The sequence below is a fragment of the Carassius auratus genome, chromosome 8 (genome assembly GCF_003368295.1).
Source record: "Carassius auratus strain Wakin chromosome 8, ASM336829v1, whole genome shotgun sequence".
Classification (NCBI taxonomy): domain Eukaryota; kingdom Metazoa; phylum Chordata; class Actinopteri; order Cypriniformes; family Cyprinidae; genus Carassius; species Carassius auratus.
This window is the reverse complement of record NC_039250.1, coordinates 7,029,956-7,057,740: the sequence shown is the minus strand read 5'-3', so window position 1 is coordinate 7,057,740 and position 27,785 is coordinate 7,029,956. Positions and strand designations below refer to the sequence as shown.

The following is a 27,785-nucleotide window of genomic DNA, read 5'->3' as shown; positions in this document are numbered from 1 at the left end:
CGCTGATCTCAGACGACCTTTTTCACTTTATTCTGCAGTCTGTATATGAAGACCAGTAGCACTGATCTCAAGTCAGCAGATCCACAGCCACTGCCAAGAAGCTGTGCATACATCTACTTGCTTTTATATGACACTGGATTGAAAGAGGATAATGTATTATACCTGAATAAGGTGTATCTTTAATGTTTCAGCATCATAGTGCTCCTGTGTGCATAGTATTTATGATTTACTGAACGAAACTTGACTGACCTTCACACAATCCAAACCTGAAATCCTCAGAGATGAATTGGAACAATGAATGTAATCTAACATCACTTCTTCACCTTACTGATATTATAGTGTCTGAATGGGACCAAATACCTGCATTCATGTTCCAAAGCTTTCACCGGAGAACAGAATCTGTAACAGTAGTACAGAAAACACAGACTTACTATTAATACACAAGGTTTTGATCAAAGAGGACCACAAATCTATGGTTATGTACTAGTATGTAGGGACATTGACGTGTTCTTGTTAGTTCCAAAAACAAATCAAACAGAGATACTAAGAAACTTAAAAAAAATAATTTAACCCATCTAAAGGCCTAGACAATATACTGTAATCTGTTTATGTTATTTTTCTCATTATTTAACCTTTCAACTTGATTTGTGGGGCTTATATAAATAAAATCTCATTACATGGATTCAGTATGATGACGAAGTTCAGATTTGTGCATATCCTTTGTAAATCATACATGTATATATGCATGTATATATATATATATATTACATTTAATACACAAATGATATTAAGATACAATGTAATCATTCTAAATATATAATCATATCTTTTTATGTTTTATGTATATTTTATACAAGTAATAATATGATCAAATATATAAAATTTTAATTAAAATTAATTATAAATTCAAATACAACATTATTAATAATATAATATAATGCACCGTCTCTCAAGCGCAGCTGATAACTCTAGTAAGGGCTTGTTTGGCATGTTTTGCCTCCTCTCGCCTGTCAACAGTCCATCCGTCCATTCTGACTGACAGCATTAAAGCTGCGAATGAGTGCTGCATCTCAAAATATGTATTATGTACAAGGGGAGGAATACTGGTAGTAAAATGAGATTAATCTGACCTGTTTGGCTCCTGCTTTAGGGCTAAATGTGGCATTCAGGGGTCAAGAGTATAAATGAGCTACAATAACAGAACCATATATTAACCCTTTTCCTCTCTTCACAGAATTAATTCACTCTCACTGTGCATACACTCGGTGAACACCCATGGCAGAAGCTTTATTGTATTATTAAAATCAGAGTGGTATGACAGCAGAGGTATCAAACCTGTCCAGCATTTTAATACCAGTATGCGATAGGCCATAAACACGCAAAGTACATGTTGGAGGGACTCAGCAATAAAACCCAGCATTGTCTCATTTATGGAACACAACACTAGCAACGCAAGGTGATGTTTTACCCTTGCTTTCTGCTGCTTTTGCTTGGGGGCTGGGAATGTTGCTTTTGTTCCATTGTTCTCATGGCACACAGACAGGTCCCTCACTCAGGTCTGGCAGGGAATAGGAAGTGTATTCTGTCTGATTTGTACATAGAAACACTAGCAACGAATGATAGAAAATCCACAAAGTTGCTGGGATGTACAAAAATCTGACAGTTCTGCTAATTTAAAATAGTTAGATATAATATACAGGGCAATCTACATGAAATAAAAAATAATAAATAAAATTGTAATAGTTTCAAATTTAAAATAATTGTAAAAAAATTAACTAATTTAAATGATCTAACTGAGATTGCGTAGGAACTCCAATAATCCTAAAAAGTAATCGCAGAGCTCACTTAAATAGGTCTTTAAGAGAAAATTTACATCCAAAAAAAATAAATGTATATGTTTTGAACATTTGTTGTCTTTACAATTAAAAAGTCAAATGGAATCCAATGTTGTTCTTCACAATATCTTATGTTCTATAGATAAAAGCAAGTCATACAATTTTGGAATTACACGATTTTGGGTGAAGTGTCCCTTTAACTGCAGCAAGTTGAGAAAAGTTAGTTTTTTGGTCATCTGATCTATACTCATCCTCTTTGTCCTCTGCTAGAAGCCTTGAACTTCAGAGCTTTCCTTTTCAACAGTTTTCGCAAGGCTCAACACTGTCAACACAAAGATTCTTACAGTACATCTAGTAACGGAAATGGGGCAAGCAGATAGAGATGTGGGACAAAAGGGCGGAGCTCAGATTTCCACGAAAACCCTAAAGCTCAAGATCAAGTGATGGTGTCCTTCAGATGAGCCCGTGTAATCTGGAACACTTCAAACCCTTGTCTTCCACGCTCCACTTCAGATCCTCTCTCCCTGGGGTCACCACCCCCTCACGGGCACAGCCAACTTCCAAGTGTGTGAGACAAGAGGCCTTGAAAGCCGATTGCGTTTTAATAAAGTTTATTATCGGTGGGGGCTAATCCCCGTGGTAATCTCCCGCAGACCCAAAGGAAAGCAGGATTACTCACTTGCTATAATCCCAATGAAATTGTTAGGATTTAGCTAGCAAAGCAGACCAGATGGCAACAGGCTTGTTCTTCCACCCGTGGGCCCGCTCACCCCTTTCCAGACCACTCCTCACCCCAGACACCCCTAAACACAACACATGAGCTATTCATGGAGACAAACAAACACGACACTGATAGGGTGAGCGATGCTCAGGCTTTAGAAATTATACAATGGAGAAAGATGTTATAGTCAAGGTATATTGTCAAGGTGAACGGTTACATAGCCAAGTTTACAGTGTTTTACAGAGGTTTGATTGAGAAATTAGTAAAATTTGACCCAAAATATTAAACATGTTTGAATTCCTCCAAACTGAAGGAATCATAATAAGAAGCTATCATGCACTACGTGATTTTCTGAGTGTCAATAATTGGCAGACTGGCTCTGAATTTTTGCAACTAGCAACAATTTCAGATTGCAATTTGGGCCAAAAAAATAGCAAAAAAAAAATTAGTAGTGCAATTTATTCCAGCTTTTATTTTTTCAAGTGTCTGTCTACAGTCAGGTTAGTTTGGGCTGCACACCAAACACAGGTTACAAAAACACAGGAAATGTAAAAAGTTTTAAAAAACAATACAAAACATTCCTTTCGAAACAAGGAAGAGAAAAATCCAAGAGAGACATTTTTAGAAAAAAATAATTTTAATCAGATTTTACCCAGCAAAGCATTCCATTTCAGTATGAATATTTAGTTCTTGCTTATCTAGTGGGCAAAAGCCATAATGTCTGTGATTCTTGTAGCTTCAGGTATTTGTATAGAGTTGATCTGTGGTACAAATTCACATCTTAAAATATTTCTCTGAAAAAATCTAATATTTGATCAGAAAGGCACAGTGAATGGACAGGCAGTAAAATTATGGTGAAATTAAAATTAAACACACAGATATTTTCATTATGATAACCACAGTAAGAGTTAATTGGGTTCCAAATTCCCCAAAATATGCCTTTTTATGGTTTTAATTATTTTAGTAAAAAAAAAAAAAAAGGTTATGTTAACAATGATATGTTATTGTGATAGAGTATTTCTTAAGTCTTAATTTTGTTTTATGAAAATTACACTTTTAAAAAGGTTGTGTGCTGAATGCAATAAAATGAGTGGTCATATAAAAATTGGTTTTTGTACAATATAAAACATCAATTATGATAATTTTTCCATCACTAGGATGCACAGAGAGTAATAATAAAAAACAAAAAAACTAAAACAAATGCAGCCCTTCACAGACAAGTGTAGGGTCTGTAAAACAAAATTAATTACCATCAAATTAAAAACAGTTCTTTGTAAACTCTCGATTTCTGTGCATCAGTACTTTGGCGCTGAAGCTGACGGTTTTCTCTAGGAGCCACAGATTGTAAGATTTGGTCATTCCTGCTACAAAGTTAAAGTTTGCACTGAAGCGATGCTCTAGGGCAGAGACACTTTAGCATGTCGCAGCTTTATCCTCAGTTTGAAATACAGGTACATGGCGAGCAGACACATGGTGGAGAGGAGGTACAGCAGCACACACAGGCTCACATCCAGCCTGGAGAATCCCACACTGAGCAGGGACATCCAGCGCTTGCTTTGGGGCCTGGGGTACGGCTCTATCCCGACCCCAGCACCGAGGTTCTCTTCCTGGCTTCCCAGGTCTCGCTTCACCCTCCAGCCTCCCTCAAACTGGAGGTCTTCCACATCCTCTTTCTTCTTCAGACTCCTCCGTCGCACTATGCCAGACATGGCTGCAGCTCGGAGGGCTTTGGCTTTATAGTGTTGGTTGACAAATAAATCTAGGTCTACTATATCTTCCTGGCGCTCCCGTAATTTAATTCCCACAATTTGTGGCTTATGTTGGGACTGTGGCTTCTCCCAAGGTGCCTGGTTATCAGCCTTGTCTGCTTCAGCCGCCCCCATTCTCTCCAACCCCGCAGGGTATGGTTCACCGGCTTGCTCCTCCAGTGCTGGTTCTTCCTCCTCTTCCTCCTCCTCCTCCTCCTGCTCTTCTTCTTGTGGCTCTTCGGCAGGGTGGCTGTCCAGAGCCTCTCGAGCTCTCCTTTCCGCCCCACGTCCGGCTTCTTTCTCCATGCGAGCTGCTGTGAGTCGGTTTCTCTGATGGATGAGAGCCTGGGTCTCATCCTGCAGGTAGTCGGTTAGAATGCGAGCTGAAGAAAAGTAGTTTTGGAGGAAGGTCAGCACCTCTTCTTGGTTCCAGCTGTGCTCACCGGTCTTCTTTAAACCATGACAGCTAGGACACAACTCCGGAGACGGCCACTGAATCTTAGGGAAATGGGGGTCCTCGCTGAGTTCTCCTTTGTGGGATAAGAATAACAGCTGTCAGGGAGCGTTTCATAATTTCATAAACATAAGAAAAAATGGAGTGTTATAAACAAGATCAACCATAAATCAATGGATGAGTTTTGACAATGAACAACTAAAATCAAAACTGTCACTGAAATCATGTTATTACATTCATAATATTATTTTTCCAAGAACATGTTCAAGTTATAAAAAAAAATAATAATAATAAAAATAAAAAAGTATATATGTGGGCGTGTTTTTGTGACATATCAGGACACAACTCTGTATAATGGCATGGGTATGACACAGGTATTACAATATATATATTGTTAAGTATTTACTGTAAACATCAAGGATATTTTCTGTACAACTTTTAATTTATTCTGCTTTAATAAAATACAATTTTGATAGTAATAATAAAGTAATAATTAAAATAAGAATAAATTAGTGAATAATTATTGAGAATAACTGTAACAAAAAATCCAAAGTACATTTTCCGCTTGTATTCAAAAAGGGGAAAAATGGGTCTAATTGTTATGAAAATAATTTAACACTTCAAAAGCTTAAAAAAAGCTTCATTTATACACAATATAAATAATATATATATTAAATGTATTCTATATTTACATTTAAATGTGACCTGGATAGTCATGTTTTCATGAGATTCACCTGCTTAGGCTTAAAACAGGCTTAAACCCATTTTAAAAAGATTAATCATTTAACTTGGTGTTAAGTTAAGTGGGAAAAGCCCAAATGGCACCTTAATCAATTCTGAGTTGACAGATTAATAAAACCTGGAGAAGAACACATTTTCTCAGAAAAGTTTTATAAAAGTATCTGAAAACAATATTTTGTACATTCAAGTCTGTATGATAAAACTTATTCTGCATTATCAGAAAATACATTTTGCCTAACCTTGAGGTGCTGTGTGAACCGTGTGTGTGTGTGTGTGTGTGTGACGGGTCTAAAGACATGATCAATAGACCTGTGGGCTCTCCCAGAGGGAGGATCGTGAAGATAATAGATGAGGTTGGGGTGAACAAGACACCCCTCCCCATCCACACACACACACACACACACACACACACACAGGCCTCTTCTCTTCACACCCCCTATGAACATGCCACCATCTCCAAATTGAATATGAAAGCCAGCACCTCTGGGCTGCAGCTCTCCCTCTAATGAATTACTATTTTTTCCCTTCAGATGTTTTCCTTTCCTCCCTCCCCCAAACGCCACCCCAGACGGAGGCATCCGCTAATAAATTGCTTGTGGCGGATGTCACGGGGTGGCCGGGACACAAGAGGTGGCAGTAGCGTTTAGTTTACATCCCTCCCCCCATCTTTTACGTAGATTAATCTGATGTATATATGCATGTGTGGACGTACTCTACATACTGCACTTTACATAGGAGATACATCAATTTTACTATGTGTCTACGGGTACCCAGGGGGCTTTATGCATGGCTCTGTGACAGCACTCATATCTGGCTGTGATGCAATGCCTATGAAGATCTTACTTTTAATCATGGAGCCCTTCAGCACAAAAGGTGACTTCAGCTGTAGCACTGTTAACATTGATACAAGCTTGCCGGGGCGGTGCATTAATATTCATGCGTGTGAATATAGAGAAGGAGTCTTCACGTTGGACAGTTCTGGTAAACAGGAGTGAATGTGAGTGCCGATAGCTGGGCAGGGCTTCTGTGTTCAGATGAAGGGAGGATTGGCGGACTGACTAAAACGAATGCAAAACAAACACAGTGTTGGGGAGTAACTGTGTATCGGAAACGTAACCATTACAGATACTGAGGAAAAAGGTCAGACTTTAGGATTTACTTTTTTCCTATAGGCATTGTTAGATGCTAGTGTGTTTCCTCTCATAGCTATGCAAATGTTTGATTTTAAAAACAATATAATAGTCATTAAACTATATCTTATGATTTTAAATCAGTATTTAACCTCAGAATGATTTCAAAGTAAAAAGAGGTTTTAAAGTATGGTGGCTGTGCTTTAAAATGGAATTATCATCATCTTAATTCAAGTAGTCAAAGTTGAGTACTTCTGTAAGGTTAACCCTGCCTGCTTTAAATGTTTCAAAAAGATTAATAGTTGAAAACATTCATTAGACATTTTAAAAAGTAATCAAATGTGATCAGTTACATTACTTTAACATATTTATTGAAATAGTTACACTACTCGATACATTTTAAATGGGGTAACTGTAATCTGTAGTCAATTACATTTCCTAAGTAACCTTCCCAAAACTAAACCAAAATATAGGCTAAACTTTTCCTAGGCATTTTAAAGAGAACCAGAGGACAAGACCGAGGAAGAAAAGAGGAACAATAGTTGTTTAGAATGGCATACGACTATAATAATTTTACGGTGTGCAAATATGTAATTAATATCAGTATAAAACCCATGTAAACTGGATGAAAAACATTACAAATGGAAATACCCAACTTGACCTGCCATTTCCAGTGTGATAAATGCACAACATTTGCTATTGTGTATACGTAGTGTAGCCATAAGTATTAATGGTAACACTTTTATCACATATTCATTATTTACAAAGGAGCTCAAAAACATCTAAAACTGCACATTGATAGTGAGGTAGTTAAGATATTGTGAAGTGTTAAGGGATATTAAATACAATCAAGCAGAATAAGGCATCAATATGTGACCCTTGACCACAAAACCAGTCTTAAGTAGCATGGGTATATTTATAGCAATAGCCAAAAATACACTGTATGGGTCAAAATTATAGATTTTTCATTTATGCCAAAAATTATTATAACATTGAGATCATGTTACATGAAGATATTTTGTAAATTTCCTACCGTAAATATTAAAACGGCAACAATCTTTGGTTAGTAATATACATTGCTAAGAATAATGTCCTATCCTAACAAGCCATATACAAATGAAAAACTTATTTACTCAGCTTTCATATGATATTTAAATCTCAATCTGAAATGTATGACTTATGACTGGATTTGTTGTCCAGGGTCAGATATGTGCAACATAAACTAATAAACAGCCAATATTAGTAACATCTATGCTAATAAGCAACTAGTTAACAGTGAATAGTGTTCCCTAATCTAAAGTGTTGTGGGTATGCTTTTTCACTTGAGCCAGTATGCAACCACCTAAAGATCAACCTAGCAACCCTACATCAACATTAAAAAACACCCTAGCAATCACCAACCATATAATCGAAGCAGCTTTATAAAAACCTCTCTGAACACCTTATCAACATTCAACACATAGTAATGCCCTAGCAACTACACAGAATACTGCAGCATTGGGTTATTTTATAATTTCCTCATTCATTTTGGCAGAGGGCTCAAATAATGATTTTAGAAAAATCAAAAAACATTTGTTTCTGAGAAAACTACTTGACATCACTTGCTAAACTAAACAAGCAATGTTACTAGGTCACGTGCTGCATACTGCATACCATTTCTCATACTTTTAAAGAAGCTCACAAAAGGTAAACTTATTTGTCTTCCTTCTGTAGACCTCTCCTCCCTCGACAAGTGGCAGCAGTGCTGGGCTGAGTTTGTTGCATGGGTCTTTATGCCAGTTAAATTAATTGTGCAGCAGTGATACTAATAGGCCACTATTCATGCCTGGTTAGCTCTGTGTGTGCGAGGTGGGAGGGAACTACTAAAGAGGCTCACGATCAGGAGGAGGAGGGTCCCTCTTGGGAACCGCGAGGAATAAAGGGGAGGGAAGAGAGCCACCCACCACACACACACACACACACACAATTTGTGTTAGCTACTTGGGACAGAGATTACAAAGCAGAGGAAGGCTTGATGCTGGCAGCGTGGCGTGTGCCACCTGCTGTCCCGGTCGTCTGGGGAATAGAGGGCCGCGTGCCCCAGGCAGGAGACACTGTTGCTGTATCAATTGTCAAGCGGCTGCAACGACTCTCCCGAGACATGAGACAGTGAGACCTAATCAGGAGAAGTGACGGGGGCACAGAAGAGCCATAGGGGAACATGCATGGGGGACTTTTGTCCAATTATTCATGACTTTGTGGCTGGTAAAAAGAGACAGACGCTAAAGAGGCAGTCGACATCAAAAGATGACAAACAAATGAATTAAGCAAGTGTGAAGAGAGGCGAATAACTCCCTTTATGGCCCTTAAGCATTAGATATGCAAGTTGTCAGAAAGATAACAGATTTTTATTTATGAAATGTCCAATATGTTCACTTTTACTACGGAATTATAACTAAAAACTGTAAGATAAAAAAAAAAAAAACACAATGTTCCTACCCGGATAATAAATGAGCAAAATTTCAAAAATAAAATTAAATATGGGGAGCAACAGAAGTAGTGAGAAATAGAAAAAGGGATGGATGTAACTGGACAGAGAAAGAAATAGTGAGATAGACGGATAGAAGAGAACAGGACAGCTGGTGTCTGCCCAGAGGATCGCCGAATTAAAGGGATTTAAAGGGAAGAAGCTGCACTGGTGCTCGGTAGAGTGTAAATCCACAAAAAAAAGAAAAAAAAAACAACCTGGTGTGCGCTCTTCTTTTCTCCTGCTCAGGACAAGAGTGACAGGACCGCATGATATCCTTGGTTTATTATGGCCCCCAGAAGTATTTGGACACACTCAAATCCATACCAAGTGGCATTTATTGTACAGAAATATAGCGCAAAGAAACCTTTGAGGAAAACGGTTTATTCGATTTTTAAGCAGTAGGTATATTGTTCAAAATGTAGACAAAATATCTTGGTGCTTTCTGGTCACATGAACATGTTCATACATAATGTGATGAATAACACATATGGTTACTCTGTTAGGATGCCTGTGTAAACTCGAGGGGAAGGGACTCCACATTTCCACAAGACAATGACACTCTTAAACCACCAACTTTTTAAAAGTAATTGCAAAGATTTCTCAGAAAAGTGCTTTTAGTACAGTAAATGTAAAAGTGTGCTTTTCCAATTTTAAGTGGAGGAAAAAACAATACTATGCAAATACTTTTTGGGGTCACTGTATACACGTCAAGTGTTAGTCATATGTTTAACACTTAACATTTATTTTACACTGAAATTACTAACCTGCCAGACGGTTGTTGACCTGGTTGTGATGAGACCAAAGCCAAAGGACAGCTTTGGACAGTGAGGTCACCCGATCCATGCTGTCTTGGGCCATTCTTTCAAAGTGAGTTGCACATGACCTGCATCCGAAAAAACTGCTGACATAACTTCTCATCGCTTGCAACACTTCCCGAGGGTCTGAGGTCAAGAGAGAGAGAGAAGAAAATAAAGTGGAAATGGTCAAAAAAAAAAAGGAAGGTAAAAAAGAATGAAAGTGCCACTGCAAGAAAAGAAGCACTGGCAAATTCCAGAGTATGAAATATATGTTTAACTATTTATATTATATATAATGCATTAATAATAATAAATAAAAATGTATTTGATAATATTATATAAATTTGTTATTCCAGCAATTTAATCACTTATTGAAATATAAACAATTAAACTTCTAACAAGGCCTAATTCTACGATAACAGCTTTATTAAAAAAAAAATATATACTACATTACATAATACCATAATATTTGACCTTCTGTGTATCTTCACAAGCAAATAGTTATATATTGGTTAAAAATGGATGAAAATCCATCAGTAATCTATCCAAAAGTGTAGTAACCTGGTAATTTTAGACACATAGATTAACATTCCACTAACTAAGCGACCTCTAGGGTCCAGATTATTTACACTAATTCTTGAGTATCTATTGTTTCAAACACAACACATTCGGAGGACAAGTCACTGCAGTTACCAGGAGAGGTAGACAGGTCAGCTCTGACCCCCAATATTCCAAGTTGGTTTAGTGTTGTGGTTAGTACACTTCTTTCTTTCTGTGTTTAGCTGGTGGACATAATCCAGAGCATTGCCAGTGGACAGATGGACACCCCGTCCCTGGTCTTCCATCTGCAGGTTACGTGACCCCCCTCCACCAGCTCACACAAACACAAACACACGCAGATGCCCCCTCCGCTTCTCTTCCGCCCACTGTAAGCTGCTGGATTAAGTGTGAGTGGAGAAGCTGTGTTCACTGGGTCTTATATTAACCCTTCAGATTCCAATAATCTAAACAAATCCCTCTTTTCTACCTACACACAATTACTTTTCCAGCAGCAAAACAAGGCCTAAAACACTGGTTTCCTGGAACATGACACTTGTGTGTATGTGCATGGGGCGAAGAAGGATTTTTCAACAAAAAGCACTACAAACAGGCTAGAGGAACACACAGTCGGCCACAAACAGTTGCATGTCGGCCTTCTTTACACAATAGATGGGGCTCATCCATCTGAAAAAGGCCTTGAAGGTTTTGACATAGGACAGCTGATGGCAACTCTTGATGTCAACAACAGGCCAAGATGGGCCACAGAATTCATTTTGAGCTTCATTAGACCACTTACAGTACATGAGTCTGAAACGTGTAAGGTCTATAGCAGAAACACACTCAAAAAAAAAAATAAAATAAAAAAAAAAAAATCACCAAATCAGACTGTGCGACCTGATTTTTCATTGATTTGTTCTTTTCAGCGCATCGCATTTCTAAAAGAATCATTATAAAAGTCATGAAGTCAGAATGTATCTTTTTTTTACTTTAATACATTCACATTTACGCATTTGGCAGATGCTTTTATACAAATCATTACATTGCGTTCATGGTATAGATTTAATCAGTTTAAATCTGAGGCTACATTTACACTAGTGCAATTTTGTTTTAAAATGCATAATTTTTGCTACAGTTACACCTGCCATTTACACTACTTCAGTGTTTTCGGCACTTGAAAATGTAGACTTTCCAAAAAAAAAAAAAAAAAAAAAAAAAAGCAGACCCCAATTCAGTGTTTCAGTGTAAACGGACCAAAACAGAGACTTCTGAAATGATGGTGTGGCTGCCCACATTCACTGTGTTTCCTTGATGACCGTGGACACAATAACATCGTGCTCATTGTTTTACCTGCATGCATGGTCATGTGACATGCATTTTTGGTTGTGTAGTGCGGAAGGAGATCTTTCTGAAACGTAGTGAAAACGCCAGTGTAGACGAGGATCATTTTTATTTGGTCAGACCAAACGAAAACGCTTTAGTGTAAACAGGGCCTTATTGTAGACTTCAGTTCATATTACTGCAAAGAAAATTCTTTCATCAAAAGTATTAAACAACCTTTCATTTCGACCATGTATACTTTCACAGCAGACTGCAAATTCTGGTATAGAACTTTTCACATTCATATTAATTCCCAATGGATAAAATTAAGTCTTGCCGCTTTTTTCGCAATGCAACTTGGTTTCACTCTGTTATACATCATATTAGAGAAGAAATATGGGGGGTGAATGCCATTTCATTTAGTCTAGGCTCATTACCACAAGGTTGTAGGTTCACGACAAGAAAGGAGCATTTACTAAATAACTAACAGTCTAGTTAAGGTGCTGTGCACACTAATAGTACCTGAGCTGGACTGTTCTTTAGCCTGCACCGTGAGCGTATGGAAGAGGGTCCAAACACCGCAGGGATATCCACGGAAATGGGGTTGAGATCCCTGGCAGCCCACCCACTGTACACCCTCAGGCAACACTGCATCACTTGTCTAAAAACACACACACACACACACACACACTCTCAATTGACTTGCGTTTCACCTAAACAACAAGAATCAATTGAAGTCAATCAATTTTCCTTTCAGTTACTCTTCAAATGAAGTGAGGTGGATACTGCAATAAAACCTCTTCAGGGATCATTTTCAATCATATTTGACTTCATGCATAATTAAAAGCCCATATCAAACAGCATTAAACTCTTTGGCCCGTTTTGGAATGAATCCAGACCTCCCATTGGTCAGTCTTCTGTGCAGAATCACTCAGCAGTTGATTGGTGGGTGTGTCTATAAGAGGTGATGATCTTGATGACACCAGCCCTTTTCCTTATGGGACGCCCTCCTTCTTCCTCATTGATTCATTGACTGGGTGGCTAAAAGGTAATGATGTCACTAACTACTTCTGTGTATATTTGTGTGTGTAGGCATGCAAGCTTCAGTACTGTGACAGCATCATAAAATCTTGTTCAATCAAAAATGAAAATTCTGTCATTTACTGTGACTTCACAAAAGGAAAAAAAAAATGTTGTTGTGTCTTGTCTATATAATGAAAGTCCAAGTGGAGTCCAATGTGTTTTGGACCTCATTGACTTTCATCGTATGGACAAAAACGGTTGAAACATTCTTCCAAAGCTTGTGTTCTGCATGTTTCTGCAGGCTGGATATGACGTTGAATGCCATGGCTTGAAATTGTGCTTGCAATGGCTTAAATAGTTTGAATATATGTTTTAATAAATTTAAATGAGTGACAGCATCCCAATACAGTGACCTCATGACCCAAGTCTAAGTGGAGAAATGCTTACGTCAAGGTATTGACAAACTTAGGTACCTTTTCAAATAAATGTGGTACTGTGCTATATCAAATGTCTGGTTGTCAAAATTCTCATTTCTAAAATCATCAATAGTAATAAAATAAAAAATAAAAAACGTAAGCTCTATCTGAGATATTCTGCTCAGGTAAGCTTGTCTAACCTGCACCGTGTTGTCCAGGACATCTCTTAAATCACTGTATTTGATCTCGGTCCCCTTCTGTTCTTGTAACCAGTTGTCCACCATGTTCAGTGCACGCTTTACAGATGGCCGACCTGGGAAATACTACACAAACAGAACAAGCACATAATCACATACCCAGTCATACACTTGTGTTTGGGACCAGGCTAGGCTAAAACATCACATTATTTACAGAAGTCCTTTTAAACCTAATAAATGTGACAGCTATTTCTGCAGCACCAGTAGCTGTTGTCAAATAGTGAGATCACTAGATTCGCTAATGTGCTACTAGAAGACGCTAAGTGACAGTGAAAATGCAGACTGCAATGCTCTGAAGATTTACAGTCAGGGAAAGCAGAAAATGCCCCTTTAAAGATATATATATATATATATATTATTTAGTTTCAGGACACATTAACCATTATAAAATGTTGGTAATAATAATAATACAGTAATCACAATAATAAAAACTATTAGTATTGTGATTTTTATTTTTCATTAAAAACTTTAAACATTAAAAATATAATAATAATAATAATAATTATTATTATTATTATTGCTATTTTTATTTATTAGGCAATCTTTGATTTTTTTATTGTTAAAATGTATTGTTCTTTGTTTCTATGGTTTAAAACCGCTTCAAATAATGTACCGGTATTATTAATAATGTTCATCATCACTATTATTATTTCATGACACGTTCGTCATTACAAATATGAGTATTCCATGACTAATTAATCAATTATTTTTATATCAAAATGTGTTTGTTTTTTTTATGAAAACAAAAAACTAAATCAAAGAACACAAATACCAACATAGAATGAATTTAAATATTTAAATATTAAGTTTTTGTTGTTCTTTAATACTGAAAAGCAACACAGAATTTGCTAATGGTAAACACGCTCCTTTCGTACACCAGTGCAAATTTAATAGTGTTAAAGAATGTGTGTGTGTGGAAGTCTCTGGAAGTGCAGTGAAGTAATGACCAGTCTGAGCCATGTGGCACGAGGGAATGGACAGATTCAATGGCCCTGGAAAGACGCCAGTGCTGACCTTACAATTCTGTGTCTGAGCTGGGGCCACAAAGCCAAAGCTAACACTCCGTCACGGCCCCATAAACACAGCCACATTAGTGCAGACCAAGGCCTGTGTGTGTGTGTGTGTTTGTGGGGGAGGCTCCACAGGATCCCAGAGGTGCACCTTTCTTTGATTTGTGCTCTTGCGTCTTTTCAATTTTCCTGTGGCCATCTGTTCAGCATGGTGCAGCCTTCTATTCATCACCCTCTAACAGGATCTCTATTAAAACGCAGCTCACTTAAAAAGGCCTTGCGGAGATTTACTTAACCCCAACGCCCCACTCCATTCTGATTTGTTTCCTTAATCTGGGAGATTCGGCCATTGAGAACGCAGCCAACGCGGTAAGCTAATCAGAGCTGCACAGGTGGGAAAAGGAGAAAGTCTCTAGTCTAGTCCTTCTCGGAGTGTGTGTGTGTGTGTCATTGAATAGATCTGCGTGCTGGTCTGGGCTCTAACTAGTGTGAAAAGCTCATTACCAGAACTGGGTGTTGAAAAGATTAATCTGGGAATGCTCATACAAAAGACATTGTGCAAAACTAGGTGAAAACTCTGTTCTGAATCTCCGCGAATCAAAACAACAAAGGCAATGTGAATAACTCTCCGGGGCTCTGGCAGCTAGTGAATGTAAGGCTGTGAAATAATTTGGTTATACTGTTAGGTCTCTTTAAGAATTGCAAAGAAAAAGTCAACAGACAAATCAAGACAGACTCTAGATTTGAGCTGGTTAACACTGTAAAGGAGAACTAAAAAAAAGTGTGATCTGAGGAAAGACGAGAATGCTGTGAACTGGCTCACACACTTTGATATACACCATCCTAAAGTATTTAGACACTTGGGCAAGATTTTAACTACATATATTACTGTTTAAGGGTTTGGAGGTCAGTAAAGCATGCCTTATTTGATGAAAAGTGAGAATAAATATATTTACGTCACAAAAGATTCTATTTCAAATAAACAGTATTCTTTTGAACCTTCTGTCCACGAAAGAACCCTGAATAAAGGATTCCACAAACATATTAAGCAGTATGGTTTCAATATGGATAATAATAAATGATTCTTGAGCATCAAATCAGAATATAAGAATGATTTCTGAAGCATCAAGTCTGCAGTAATGCTTTTTAATTCAGCTTTGCCATCGCAGGAAAAAACTACATGAAAATAAAAATCTTATAATAATATTTCACATTATTAGTTTTTATTCTATTTTTGTTCAAATAAATATAGTGAGCATAAAAAAATATAAATAAAATAAATAAATGAAATAAAAATAAAATAAAATAAAAACAGCCACAAAACTTCTAAACAGTAGTGTAAAATGTATGCATGCCATTGCTTTAAATATCACAACATCAAACTATTTTTTGGTCGTTCATGTTCTTATGTTCTATAATTCTACATATATTAATACATAAAGCAAGGTGTATGATTTAAAACAATGTATCATACTACTGAACATGAATGCATTTATAAATTAACACTAACCTAGATTCATAAATGCTGTCAATATTTTTATTTGTTAGTTTATGAAACAAAATGCATATAATGTTAATAGCAAAAATAGCTCTAAAAGTCATTTGTATGCAGATGCCAAGATAATTTTTCTACCTAATGCAATGACATTGATACTTTTTAAGTCTTTTTAATACTTGAGTGTCTTAATACTGTTAGCGACTGCTGTAGTATTTTTTTCATGAGAAGACAATGTTTTCTGAGACTCTGTTATTCAGACAGTTTTTCCAACAGTACACTGTCAATCATGCTGTGTAAGAGTATATAGCCTCTGCATATTCCATCTACCAAAGCAAGGATATAGATCACTAACCACAAACAGCCCTTTCCAATCACTGTCCTTACTGATTCAGCCCCCCACCCCCCTGCTCTCCCTTCTTCCTCCACTTCGGACCATGACAATCCACTTCACCCTAGCAATATGTCATCTTAAATCCGATTAGTATCAGCATTCGAGAAAACCACAGTCTCTCTCTCTCTCTCTCTCTGCAGAGGTTCAAAAGAGAAGGCATCTGTCGGCCCAGCCCTGAAGACCCCTGTTTAATCCCACCCTCTGGGACACAGACAAGTGGGCCATGTAAAAGCCATCTAAACTATTTCCATGTTATCAGAACACAACCCAACAGCAGGTGCTAGTTGTCCACCGACATCGGGGTCTCTGAAAGTTGTTAGAATGAAAACAGGAAATGCAGAGTCAGTCATTTAGGACACTGTGGCCTCGGATAAAAGATGGAGTCGCGGCTGAATCTGGACCTCAAATTGCCTTCTAATTCCTTGTTTTATTCTCTCCCTCTTGCGTGGCGGGAAGCCTCTTTCAAGAAAGCAGGATAAAGATGGGTAATCCTAAAACCTCTTTGTAATGCTCTCATGTCTCCAAGATCCACTCTTTTAATCCTGAAATGCATGTTCTGATTCATACAAATCCGGATTGTGCCGCAGACCCAGATACGTTGAGCAACAGCGTGACCGAGGAAAACACTTTGCATCAAACTCCAGCAGTATATTTACTATTTAGTAAATGAATACACATATTTACACACACATACATATACATATATATACATATACATATACATATATATATATATGTGTGTGTGTGTGTGTGTGTGTGTGTGTGTGTGTGTGTGTGTGTGTGTGTGTGTGTGTGTGTGTGTGTGTGTTCGTTTCTGTGAATTGTGGGGACTTTCCATAGACTTCTATTACTTTTATACAAACCAAATGTTATTTATATCCCATAACATAACCCTAACCCTTACAGAAAACTGTTTGAATTGTTAAACTTTCAGATAAACACCATTTACTATTTTTTTTAATCAATTTTTGTTTCCCTTGTGGGGTCCTCCAAAATGTCAGGTTTTACTATCCTTGCGGGGACATTTGGTCCCCACAATGTAGCATAAACAAGCACACACACACACACACACACGCACACACAAGTAAATAAGTAGAACAGTTATTTTAAATTGTAATATTTCTCAATATTATTATTTTTTTTTTTACTGTGTTTTTGATTACTTGACTCTTACTGACCCCAAACTTTTGAATGGAAATATACATACAAGTCCATTAATTTTTTTCTATTTTGCCCCTGTGGGCTCCTGGTGCAGGAGAAGGTTCAGGACGAAAGGGCAGGTTGTGACATTCACAGGATTATCCCATTACATCAGTCTGCCTGCATTCTAAGCATCTTAATCTAAAGTACCAAACCTGTAAGCAAACTAACTGTGTTTAGCATTCAAGCCACTGTACAGATCTTCAGCTCCGAACACTTGAGTGTGTGTGTGTGTGTGTCTGTGTCTGTGTGAGAATGTGCTTGTTCCTCCATGCCACCATTAATCTCTCCATGCTTTGCTTTAGTGGGGTTAAACACTTCCTCTTCACAGAGTGTCAATTAATGCAGCCGGCGTGTCTGTTTAACAAGGCAGCTCAAAAGAGCAAGCCAAAAACAGCAAGGACACTCTGAAGAGGCCCAGCTAAGGCCGGAATACCAGAGGGAGCCGGAAATATTGACAAAACTAACCACAGTTAATGGGAGGCCTGCCCAGGGCCCCTGCCACTCCTCCAGGCATCTGTGTAGACCTTCCCCAGAGAGCCCTTAATAATCAGAGAGATTGGCAGAGCTACGCTGGACCCATGCAAAGCCAGCGAAAGGTCATTGTCTCAGACCTCATCAAAGAGATCCATGGCACGCGTCTGATCGAGTAGAGCATGGCTCAGTAGAGAACATACAGGGAATAGAGAATTGAGTGAATCTGAAAAATTACTTTTAAATTAGTAATTTAATATTTTGTAATATTTCATGTAAATGTAATATATATATATATATATATAGTATATATATATACACTGTACACTGTACATACACACACATTGCATGCTTTTTTTTAAAGATAAGCAATCCCAGCCTAAATCATTTTCTCAAAAAATAAAAAACAACATGGTAAAGACAAATGAGTTGAAAATCCTTTAAAAAGAAAAGAAAATGAAAAAGGATGTGACGAAACAGAACATCACAGCAGTGAAAAGGAATATCTTGGATGTGTCCTTAAATGTTGGAAATGAATCTAAACAACATTAGCAGTTTCGTAACCTGGTGTTATGTAAATATTTTCAGCAATGTACCATGTCACAAGTGCTGATATATTGACACCCTGAAACACCCTTATGACCATATGTACTTTCTAAAACCTAACTAATCCTATAATATCATTCAACACTGAAAATCTTTAAGAGGAGGCATAAAAAAACTCCATCTTGGATTAAAATGTTCAGTGTATCTCCCTCTAGTGGTTTGTTTTGTGAGCTGACTAGGCTGATACAGATCAGGTCAATGTATAAACAACCCACACCCAACCGACATATTCAACTAAGCCACCCGCAACTCGGACCGCAAAAGAAGAAAAATAAAATATTGTACCCGACCATCTTCCTGACCCGCATTTTTTTTAAAAGTAGTAAATGCTCATTGTAGCGTCATTGGGCCATAGACGTAGGAACCTCCCTGGCCTATAATATCCATTAATCCAGCCTGTGGAGAAATCACTCATTCTGTGGGGTCGCTCGCTCAACCCAGAATGGCCTGATGGTTCGAAAATATGTGGAATAAGGGCTGCTTTTTCTAGTCGACTAGTAGTTGTTCATTTAAGCCATTCGTGGACAAATCACCATTTTATATTAATTTAATTACTTAAATAGGCTATAGCAAAGATGAAGTTGATGATGTGGACTCGCCATCAACACCAGAGAGAAATGCACATTTCATATGGATTACATAATCAGAGAGTAGCCCATTTATTTTGGTTTGAATAATTTCATTTAAAAGTAGACATTTCAAGCTTTCTGTAATATATAGCCTATATTTCTCAAATCTGTGAGGCACAAGCTGAGTTTTGCCACACTCCAGTTCACATGCAATGCAAGTGATCGTGCCAGAGCATTATTACGTTGTCTGCTATATATTTGCTTCTTATTTATTAAATACGGGCAATTGATTGATAAAACATTGATCAAAATTAACATACAATTTATAAAAAACCGAAAATCAAAAAAAAAAAAGAGTTTTCTATAAAACAAAACTTAATGAAGTCGTCAAAATCTTGTTTTACCAAAAAAAGCGCTGTTGCTCCCCAGTCTTCACCAACAATTAAGTGGATAATTAATCTTTGTGTGTATTGATGTAACTCACCTTAGCCAGTACACTGATGTACTTTTTGAGTGCAATCAGATGTTCTCCAGTGATTCTGACGTGTCCAGACAGCTCTACACGCAGAGAGTAATGCAGAGCTGATTCCAAATCAGACATATAAACACGTGTCCTATATGAATGCACACAAAAATATATGTAGGATTACAACTGTGCACCATTTAAATCAAGACAGAGTCCACATGATTGAGTAATCCATTTTGTTAAAATTTCACAGACAACAGACCATTACTTTATAAAAACATTGTGACATTCTGCAACTCTTAAATAAAACTTTGATTAATAAATGTTCAAGTATGGCCATATTTTAATATTCATGAACTACTGATTTGTTAAGTGCAATAAGACTCATTAAAAATGCTTGTAAAATTGGAATCATCTAACATTTCAGTGCATTTATCTTATGTAAATAATTGTTTAATTATTAACAAATTATTAACATTAATTGCATTGCATTCAAAGTATCCATTTTATCATTTCATGCATTTCCTGGGAAATGAACCCATTACCTTGGTGTTGCTAGCGCCATGCTTTACTCTTTGAAATGCAAAAATGCACTGAATTTAAATTATGCAATATGTAAAACTAATCTAAATGTGAAAAGAAATGACTAATTGTCGTCACACTGTGTGAGCACTAACTTGTTAAATGGCCTCCATTCCTGTAGAGTCGAGTTCTTGATAAGATCAGTGATGGGAATCTGGGGTTTGCCTGTCCGCACTACCCCTGGCAACCTCTGGAGGGCGTATGAGTAAAAGGTACGAGCTTCACTGAGTCTGATGAAGGACGGAAAAAGGGAGTGAGGGCAACACAACCACTAAACATAACCTCAAGTGTGTGACAACATGTTACAGAAGAATGTGGAGTAGGTGACATGTCTGCCAGACTCCAGAAGAGCTGAGACTAGTCCACATTTATAGAGATGCTGTTTGTTGGATCAGTTCAGTTTGGGACCGGGATTAAAAGAAGAGGGTTAAAGTTTGGGTCTATGGAATAGATTCGAGTTAGGGTAGAGACAGTCACTCTAAATCCAAATATACCTACTAGCGCATACAACATGGCAGATGTAGCGTATAAGGAGTGCATTCAAATTAGATGCATACTTGCAGAACATAACGGGTCAAGAAATATATTCTTTATCAGATGCATTACATACTTTAATAGTGTGTGATTTTAGACACAGCTTTAAAATTACAGATGAAAGTAGAGTTACAGGAAGTGCGGGAAAATAATTTGTGATTAGAGAGATCAATATATTGGACAGGCGGATTAATCAACTGTTGTTTGAACGTTTTGAGATTTGTTGTTTAGTTCAGTTTTAATTTCACTGAAATTATCATAATGAGAGACAAAACAGGGTATCCTTAGTTTTGCTGTTAGGGTTAGGGTTAGTTAAAGTGTTACTTTGCCTTGGTGTCAATTCAAAAGTATACTGACATCCTTATGGATGGATAAAAAAAGCACCAGAATTTTTCGGAATAAATTTTCTTCAGATACTTTACTTCATATAATTAGAGTTTTAAGTAAATATTACCAAAGCAAATGAAATATGAACAAACAATAAACATGTCAATTGAGTGCTACAGAAATTATAATGTTGTGCTTACAGTTTAAATGTTAACTTCATTTTTAAAAAGTCTCTCATGCTCACTAAGACTCCATTTATTTTATTAAAATAAACATCTTTAAAAACCTTCTTACTATGTGTATTTGTTAGATTTTTTTTATTAAAAGAAAGTTTAGAGGAACAACATTCATTTTAAATTGAACTATTTTGTAACAAAAGTCTTATACTGTCAATTTTGATCAATTTAATGCATTCTTGCTGAAAAAAAAAAAAGTTAATAGTCTGTAAGGTAGTTGTTAAGTTTATGTATTTTATGCAATAATGGTCATGCAGAATAAGTCATTAATATGTGATTTATAAGTACTGATAAGCAGACAATATGCTAGTAATATACATGCTAAAAAGCAACTAGTTAATAGTGAGAATTGGTCCGTAAACTGAAGTGTTGCCAAAAAATCTTACTGACCTTATTTTTCTAATTGTCTTTATATCTGCCATTGAGCCAATACAGTCTATCAGTACTGGACACTGATATTTGTAAACCACCATTTCACTAAGTTAGATGCGTTTGAGACAGTAACCTTTTTTAGCAATTCTAAAAATAGAGTAGAATCCAAACCCCTTCTATCAAAAACACCTAGGAACGCATTGTGCTTGCTTAAATAAAGTGAGCTTACTCCCATGTCTCTCTTCTCCTGTTTTCTACTGTCATCTATTTATCTTTCTTCTTCAGATGAACAGATGGTGGGTGTGGTGTGCTGATGAGATGTCATTACTGATCATTACCCTCTTCTCTAACCCTGGCAATCAAACACCACTGTGCATTCCTGTGTCTCCAGCACAGGAGGACACACACTCCCTCATCTACCCAAGCTTCAATCAACCCTCACCGGAGAGATGGGGTGAAGCTTGAGGTCCCCAGGGGTCTGACGGCACGCTTCTGAGACCACGAGGACCCGAGGTGTGCGTTTATGTTTCTGAGCATGCTACACAAGATCAATCACGCATTCAGACCTGACGGGATGCCATCTGTTGCTCTGCAGAGCGGGGACTGCTTGGCAGGTGAAACGCTGAAAAGGATCACCATTGTTTCACTGTAGAAGATTAAAACCCCCCTCAACACACCCATGCAGGACAGAAACAACATAAACCAACCATAAATCATTTCTCTTTTGCATTTGTCATCTAAAGGGCCCCACACCCATGCCAAGTTATTTTTCTCAAATAACCATAACAAAGCGAGTAAACCTCTGATTTATGCTCCTGGTTAGAATCGATTATGAAAGCTCTGTGATCTTGAATAATTGCATGTATTCAAATTCTTTTGCCTCAATAACATGGCCAGATGTTGCAGGATTTTTACCTGCAATGGCTAATGATCATAAAACTGAGAAGACGAGATCAGGCAAATGCTAAATGCTTAATTATAAGAACCTAAGAATAAAATGCCTCGGCTCTAACTCATGTTAATGAACTATGAAAGAGAGATTAAAGGTGAACCGTATAATTTCAGTCCCTCCAATACAAGCCTATGGGATTTTGCACCCTTTAAGTTTAATATGTTCATTTTAAGTATGAGCTTTACAAAAAGTGATGAGCATTAGAATTTATTTTCAAACATCCCCAAATACTTCTCGTCTTGACTCCCCCCCCCCCAACCGAAATTATTTAGGCATCAGGTTTAATGCATGATTTATTGTAAAATATAGTCCTGAAAAATCCATGACATCAGTCTGAAGTTTTATATCTGTTACAGGGCCATATGAAGGAAATTAAATACTTACACTTTGAGTCTAGAGATATGTCTGGATGAGTTGTACAGGTAACATGAAGGAAAATCGGTCACACCAAACCTGGACACCAAACTTGTCTCTGTGTCTAAAACCCTGCGCACAGCTATGTTTTCATACTGCAACAAATCCAATGTCACCTGAACAAGAACAAAAATTAGAAATGCCATGTAAAAAATAAAAAGTAACAGGCGACAATGTACATTTAAAATGTACATTTTGTACAAATAAATCCTACTCAACAAAAGTTATTGTGTATTTTCTCAAAGTCTTAGCCAAAATATATTTGAAGCTTGAGAATGCATGGGAAATTGTAATTGAATGGTTATAAAAAATTAAATAAAAAATAAAAACACCTCAGAATCTTTTGTTTTGTGTTCAATGAAAAGAATTTGGGCTTGGAATAAGATGGTAAATAAAGTACATCATTTTCGTGTGAATTATTCCTTTAAATTATCCTTGTGTAAACAGATCTCACCTCTCTCCCCACGTAGGAGTCTTTACTCTCAAACACAAGAGCGAGGAGCTTCACACTGTTGGTCTGAAAGAAGTTGTCTATCTCTGCCTCACTGTCAAGAGAGAAAAAGATTAGATTCAAATAAGTGGAGATAATGTAATAAAACCAAACCAAAAATGAGTTCATTGTCTGACTGTACAGTTCACTCATAGGGAGTTTACTAAAGGTAAGTTTTGAGTCTTGAACTAAAACATACTTTAAGATGCATTTCCCCCCCGAAATTAATAAAAATAGTCCTGTGAAATTATTTGATATTTCTGTGCTTAATCTCGTTTTCGGCTCTCAGATGACGAAAATATATATATATATATGCATTTCCTGCAATGATTTGACAGATGACACTAAAAAAAGAAAAAATTAAGATACAAATCAAGTTTATGGTGTGTCCTGTTCCTTCCTTATTCGAGTGAATTTTGAACAGCAGTGTTAAAGCAAACAAAACCAACATGCTCGCTGACCGTTAGAAGCAAGCATTATTTACAAAAGATGCCATCCAAACCTTTAAGATTTCCATTGCAAATTTAAACAAAGACATGCTTTAAAATAAGTTGAAAAGTGTGTAAGACATTGCATTCTAACCTGGCTGTCTCTAAAGGTGGACAAGCAGGTGGCCAAGTTTCATTGTGCATCTCCAACTTATTGATAACGTAGTGACGAAGGCCTCTTACATCCCTTGAAAATCCTATATGAACATTTAAAAACATGCGCATACATAAACAAAAGTACCCCAGAAGTAAACATCAAAGATATTTATTAAGTGGCTAAGAATTGGTTGAAATGGAATAGTTCATCTGAAAATGACAACTTATAATAGAGGCCAGATTTACTAAACAGGGCAAACCAGCGTTAGACTGCAATCCCATAAAAAGTGCCAATGGGAGTGGAAACTCTTCCAAATGCATATGCAATAAAGTCGATGTTTCCATGCCTTTTCATAACTTTTTTTCCCCCTACTTGTCTTAAGTAAACCCAGAAAGTAGACAGTAGAGACTTTTATTTTCCAGTAGAGACTTTGTTTTTTTTTTTTTTTTTTTTTCGCAGTGTGAAAAAGACAACAGTTGCTGGACACACTGGCATAAATAAAGACACAGTTTTACCTCTGAAATCCTGGCCCCTGGACCCGCTGCTCGAATAAGCAGGGAAGAACTGAGAAAGACAGAGGGAGATCAGTAACGATGCTACTTGAGCCCTTCACATCAGTTGCATGCCTGCAGAGCCTCACTGACAGCTTTAGTCAACAGCACTTCCTCTTACCCTCTTAAAATTCATCAAAGCTGCGAAAGAATGTCCCTTCATGAGACTTTATTTTACAAGACAAGAACACAAAGTTAGACTTAAAAAATCCAGATACAAAAACACCCAAATAGTGAAGGAACATCTGGTGATGAGTTTCCGAATGTTTCCCTGAAGGAAATTGATGCACTATAATAATTCAAGGAATGGCAACAACAGTTAAATGTTTATGTAGAGAAAGGACAAAGAACAGACAGATTCAGTTCTATCATTTCGTCCCTCTGGCTACAGCATAGCCTTTACCCATAATGCATGACTGAACAAAGAACAGTTACTCATGAATAAAATGGATTCATCTGTCTGTGTGGAAAAAAAAAACTCACAAGTCATGCTTTTGTGCTCAGCAAAGGGCCTCATTCATGAAACACAAGCAGAATGAATTTACGTGTAAATCATTTGTCACGGCATCAACAATTTAAATAATGGTTTTGTGAAAAATATACACAATTTGTCCACACTCATATGAATAAGGACCAAAATATGCAGTCATCCATTTTTAAAGCTGATTTCTTATCTTTATTTCCATTTATGAGCAATTTCATTACACAGACAAATTTATACAATTAACTGTATAAAGTTTTTTTTTTTTTACTGCTCATCTCGCACATAAGATTATTCAGAAGATAAAATTGTATTGCTCAGGTGTTGCTTGCACTTTCAGAGCTCAGAAGACATTTCACCCAAGTATTAACTTTTTCTTAAATGTTTCCTTTACAGTTGTATTAAATAAACATTGCATAAAAATACAAAATAAAATTATAGACTAAAAATTTAATATAGTTCTAATATTAAATATTAATAAGTAATAGTTCTAAGATTGTATTAATGTTTTTTTAAAGAAGATTCTTATGCTTACCAAGGGTGCATTTATATTTATGCATATATTTAATATACAATAAAAACCTTTTTCTATTTTTCATGCAATTTATTCATGTGATGGTAAATCTCAGTTTTCATCAACCATTATTCCAGTCTTCAATTAATTACTGGGAAATAAATTAGAATTCAGTGGAACATGTTTCCATTCATATTTAAATCTCAGGCTTGTTATTGCAGAATCTCATCACAAACTGTTGAGATCTCTTCTGAAACTCTGGGAGGTGAAATTTAATTACTAGGGTTTGTTTCTCGGGAGGAAAAGTTTCCAGTAAATCACATTTCTTGCTACGACTGAGAAATTAAAAACAATTGTGGGTTTTCTTTCCTACACGAAAACAAACGTTGAATTATAATTATAAACGACAATAACAGCAACAATAATTGCATGCTCTCTAAATTGCACACTACCTTCAGAGAGGGATATCCAGTGATGCCGAAATTGGTGCACACTTTTCTGTTGCTTTCATCAGCACAATCAATAGCAGCCAGATCAACAGCAGGCTTCCACTCTACAACAGCAACACAACACAGAATGCAGTTTATGAAACTGAAACAATGCAAAGAATGGGATTGATGGTGTTATTGCAAATGCATTTCAGCTGCATATTGCAAAATTTGTGTTATGACTGTAAGCAGTCTGTGGTTAAAAGCATCAAACACCTGTCTGTGCAAATACAATGTCAACACTATGTCAAAGAGCATCTGGCACAATACGACCAAGCAGTGTTTCTGATCAACACTGAAGGTACGGTGTTCTCATTCACAACATATGTTCAATTAACCTTTCACAAAGGGGACTTCCGGGTGTCAAGAGAGTGTGCTTTTAATGAACAGTGTTACGGTCAACCTAAAATCAGAAGAGAAAAAAATATATGTGCACTTTAAAGTGATTGTCTCTCAAAACCTAAATGAACTGCCTGTATTCGTAAGTAGCTAAATTAACTAGAAATGCCCCAATGATAACCATAAATGATGCCCAGGTAGACAACTCACTATTTCACTAGGTAGTCTCACTTGGTAGAGCAAATAAGCTGACACAGTAGTTAACTCACTAAATCACTATTTAGGCTTACTAGGTAGGCTACCTCAGTTGGCAGACAGTTCATTTGGTGGGCTGCTTGTGTTTTGAGACATTGCTTGTTTGTATACTGTAGGTCAATATCGATCACTAGTCATTGTGTAACCCAGTAAGCAGCAATATACAAGCTTTTCTCAAATAGCGATGTGTTTATTATACCTATCCATTGACCACTGATAAAACTCATCAGAACGTAAATTAGTCATCGTCCCTGAGCTTACTTTAACTTTGATGCAGGGAAGTTAGAAGGTTTCTGAAAACAGTTTTCACACACAGAATTAAATGTTTTGCGTAAGAGTTAGGATAAAATCCCTCACAAAAATCACTTTGATTCCAAAAATCACGTTAAAAATATTTAAAATATACTTTAAACCTTGTAGTCGCTTATTGTCATTGTGTTGATTTACTTGGACACCAGCTGTGGCAAATACTTATTACAAAACCTCATAACAGTTAACTTTTGGAGGAAACAGGTTACCATGGTAAATGACAGTGTAGCGGAAGTCCAGTCGTTATACTTAGACGCTGCAGCTCACGAACAGCTGTTAACTGTTCGACAGTATCTTCACGGTGTGGAAATATGGAGCAAACTAACCTTTAATATCTCTGGCGAGGTCTTTCCAGGTGGGTGAGAAAGCGACGCAGTGTCCGCACCAGGTCGCGTAAAACTCCACGAAAAGAGCCGCGCTGGAGTTAAAAAGCACGGAGTCCACATTCTCTGGGGATAAAATAATAATCTGATCCGATGCTGTGTACAGCCCGGCTTCAGCGATTAAAGGACTAAAACTTATAAAAGAAACAAAAGCACATAAGAAAGAGTTAAAGGGATTTAATTTGGTTTTTGTCGCGTAACAAGACGTGGCACAGCACGTCTGCTGCTGCGCCATCTTCCCTTATTTCAACTAACTCTATTAGAAAGTGAT

General features: G+C 36.9%; 1 protein-coding gene across 1 annotated transcript; it reads right to left on the bottom strand.

The window, feature by feature from the left end:
• Window positions 1–3,174: 3,174 nt before the first annotated feature.
• Window positions 3,175–27,785, bottom strand: LOC113107130 (sulfhydryl oxidase 1-like). The gene is made up of 12 exons (XM_026269395.1): window positions 27,458–27,785; window positions 26,193–26,293; window positions 24,710–24,758; window positions 24,192–24,294; window positions 23,574–23,664; window positions 23,090–23,235; window positions 20,380–20,514; window positions 19,721–19,850; window positions 13,432–13,554; window positions 12,315–12,453; window positions 9,903–10,079; window positions 3,175–4,834 (listed from the first exon to the last, which is right to left on the bottom strand). Exons 1-12 carry the CDS (start codon window positions 27,747–27,749, stop codon window positions 3,954–3,956), a joined length of 2,367 nt encoding a protein of 788 aa, XP_026125180.1. The 5' UTR covers window positions 27,750–27,785; the 3' UTR covers window positions 3,175–3,953.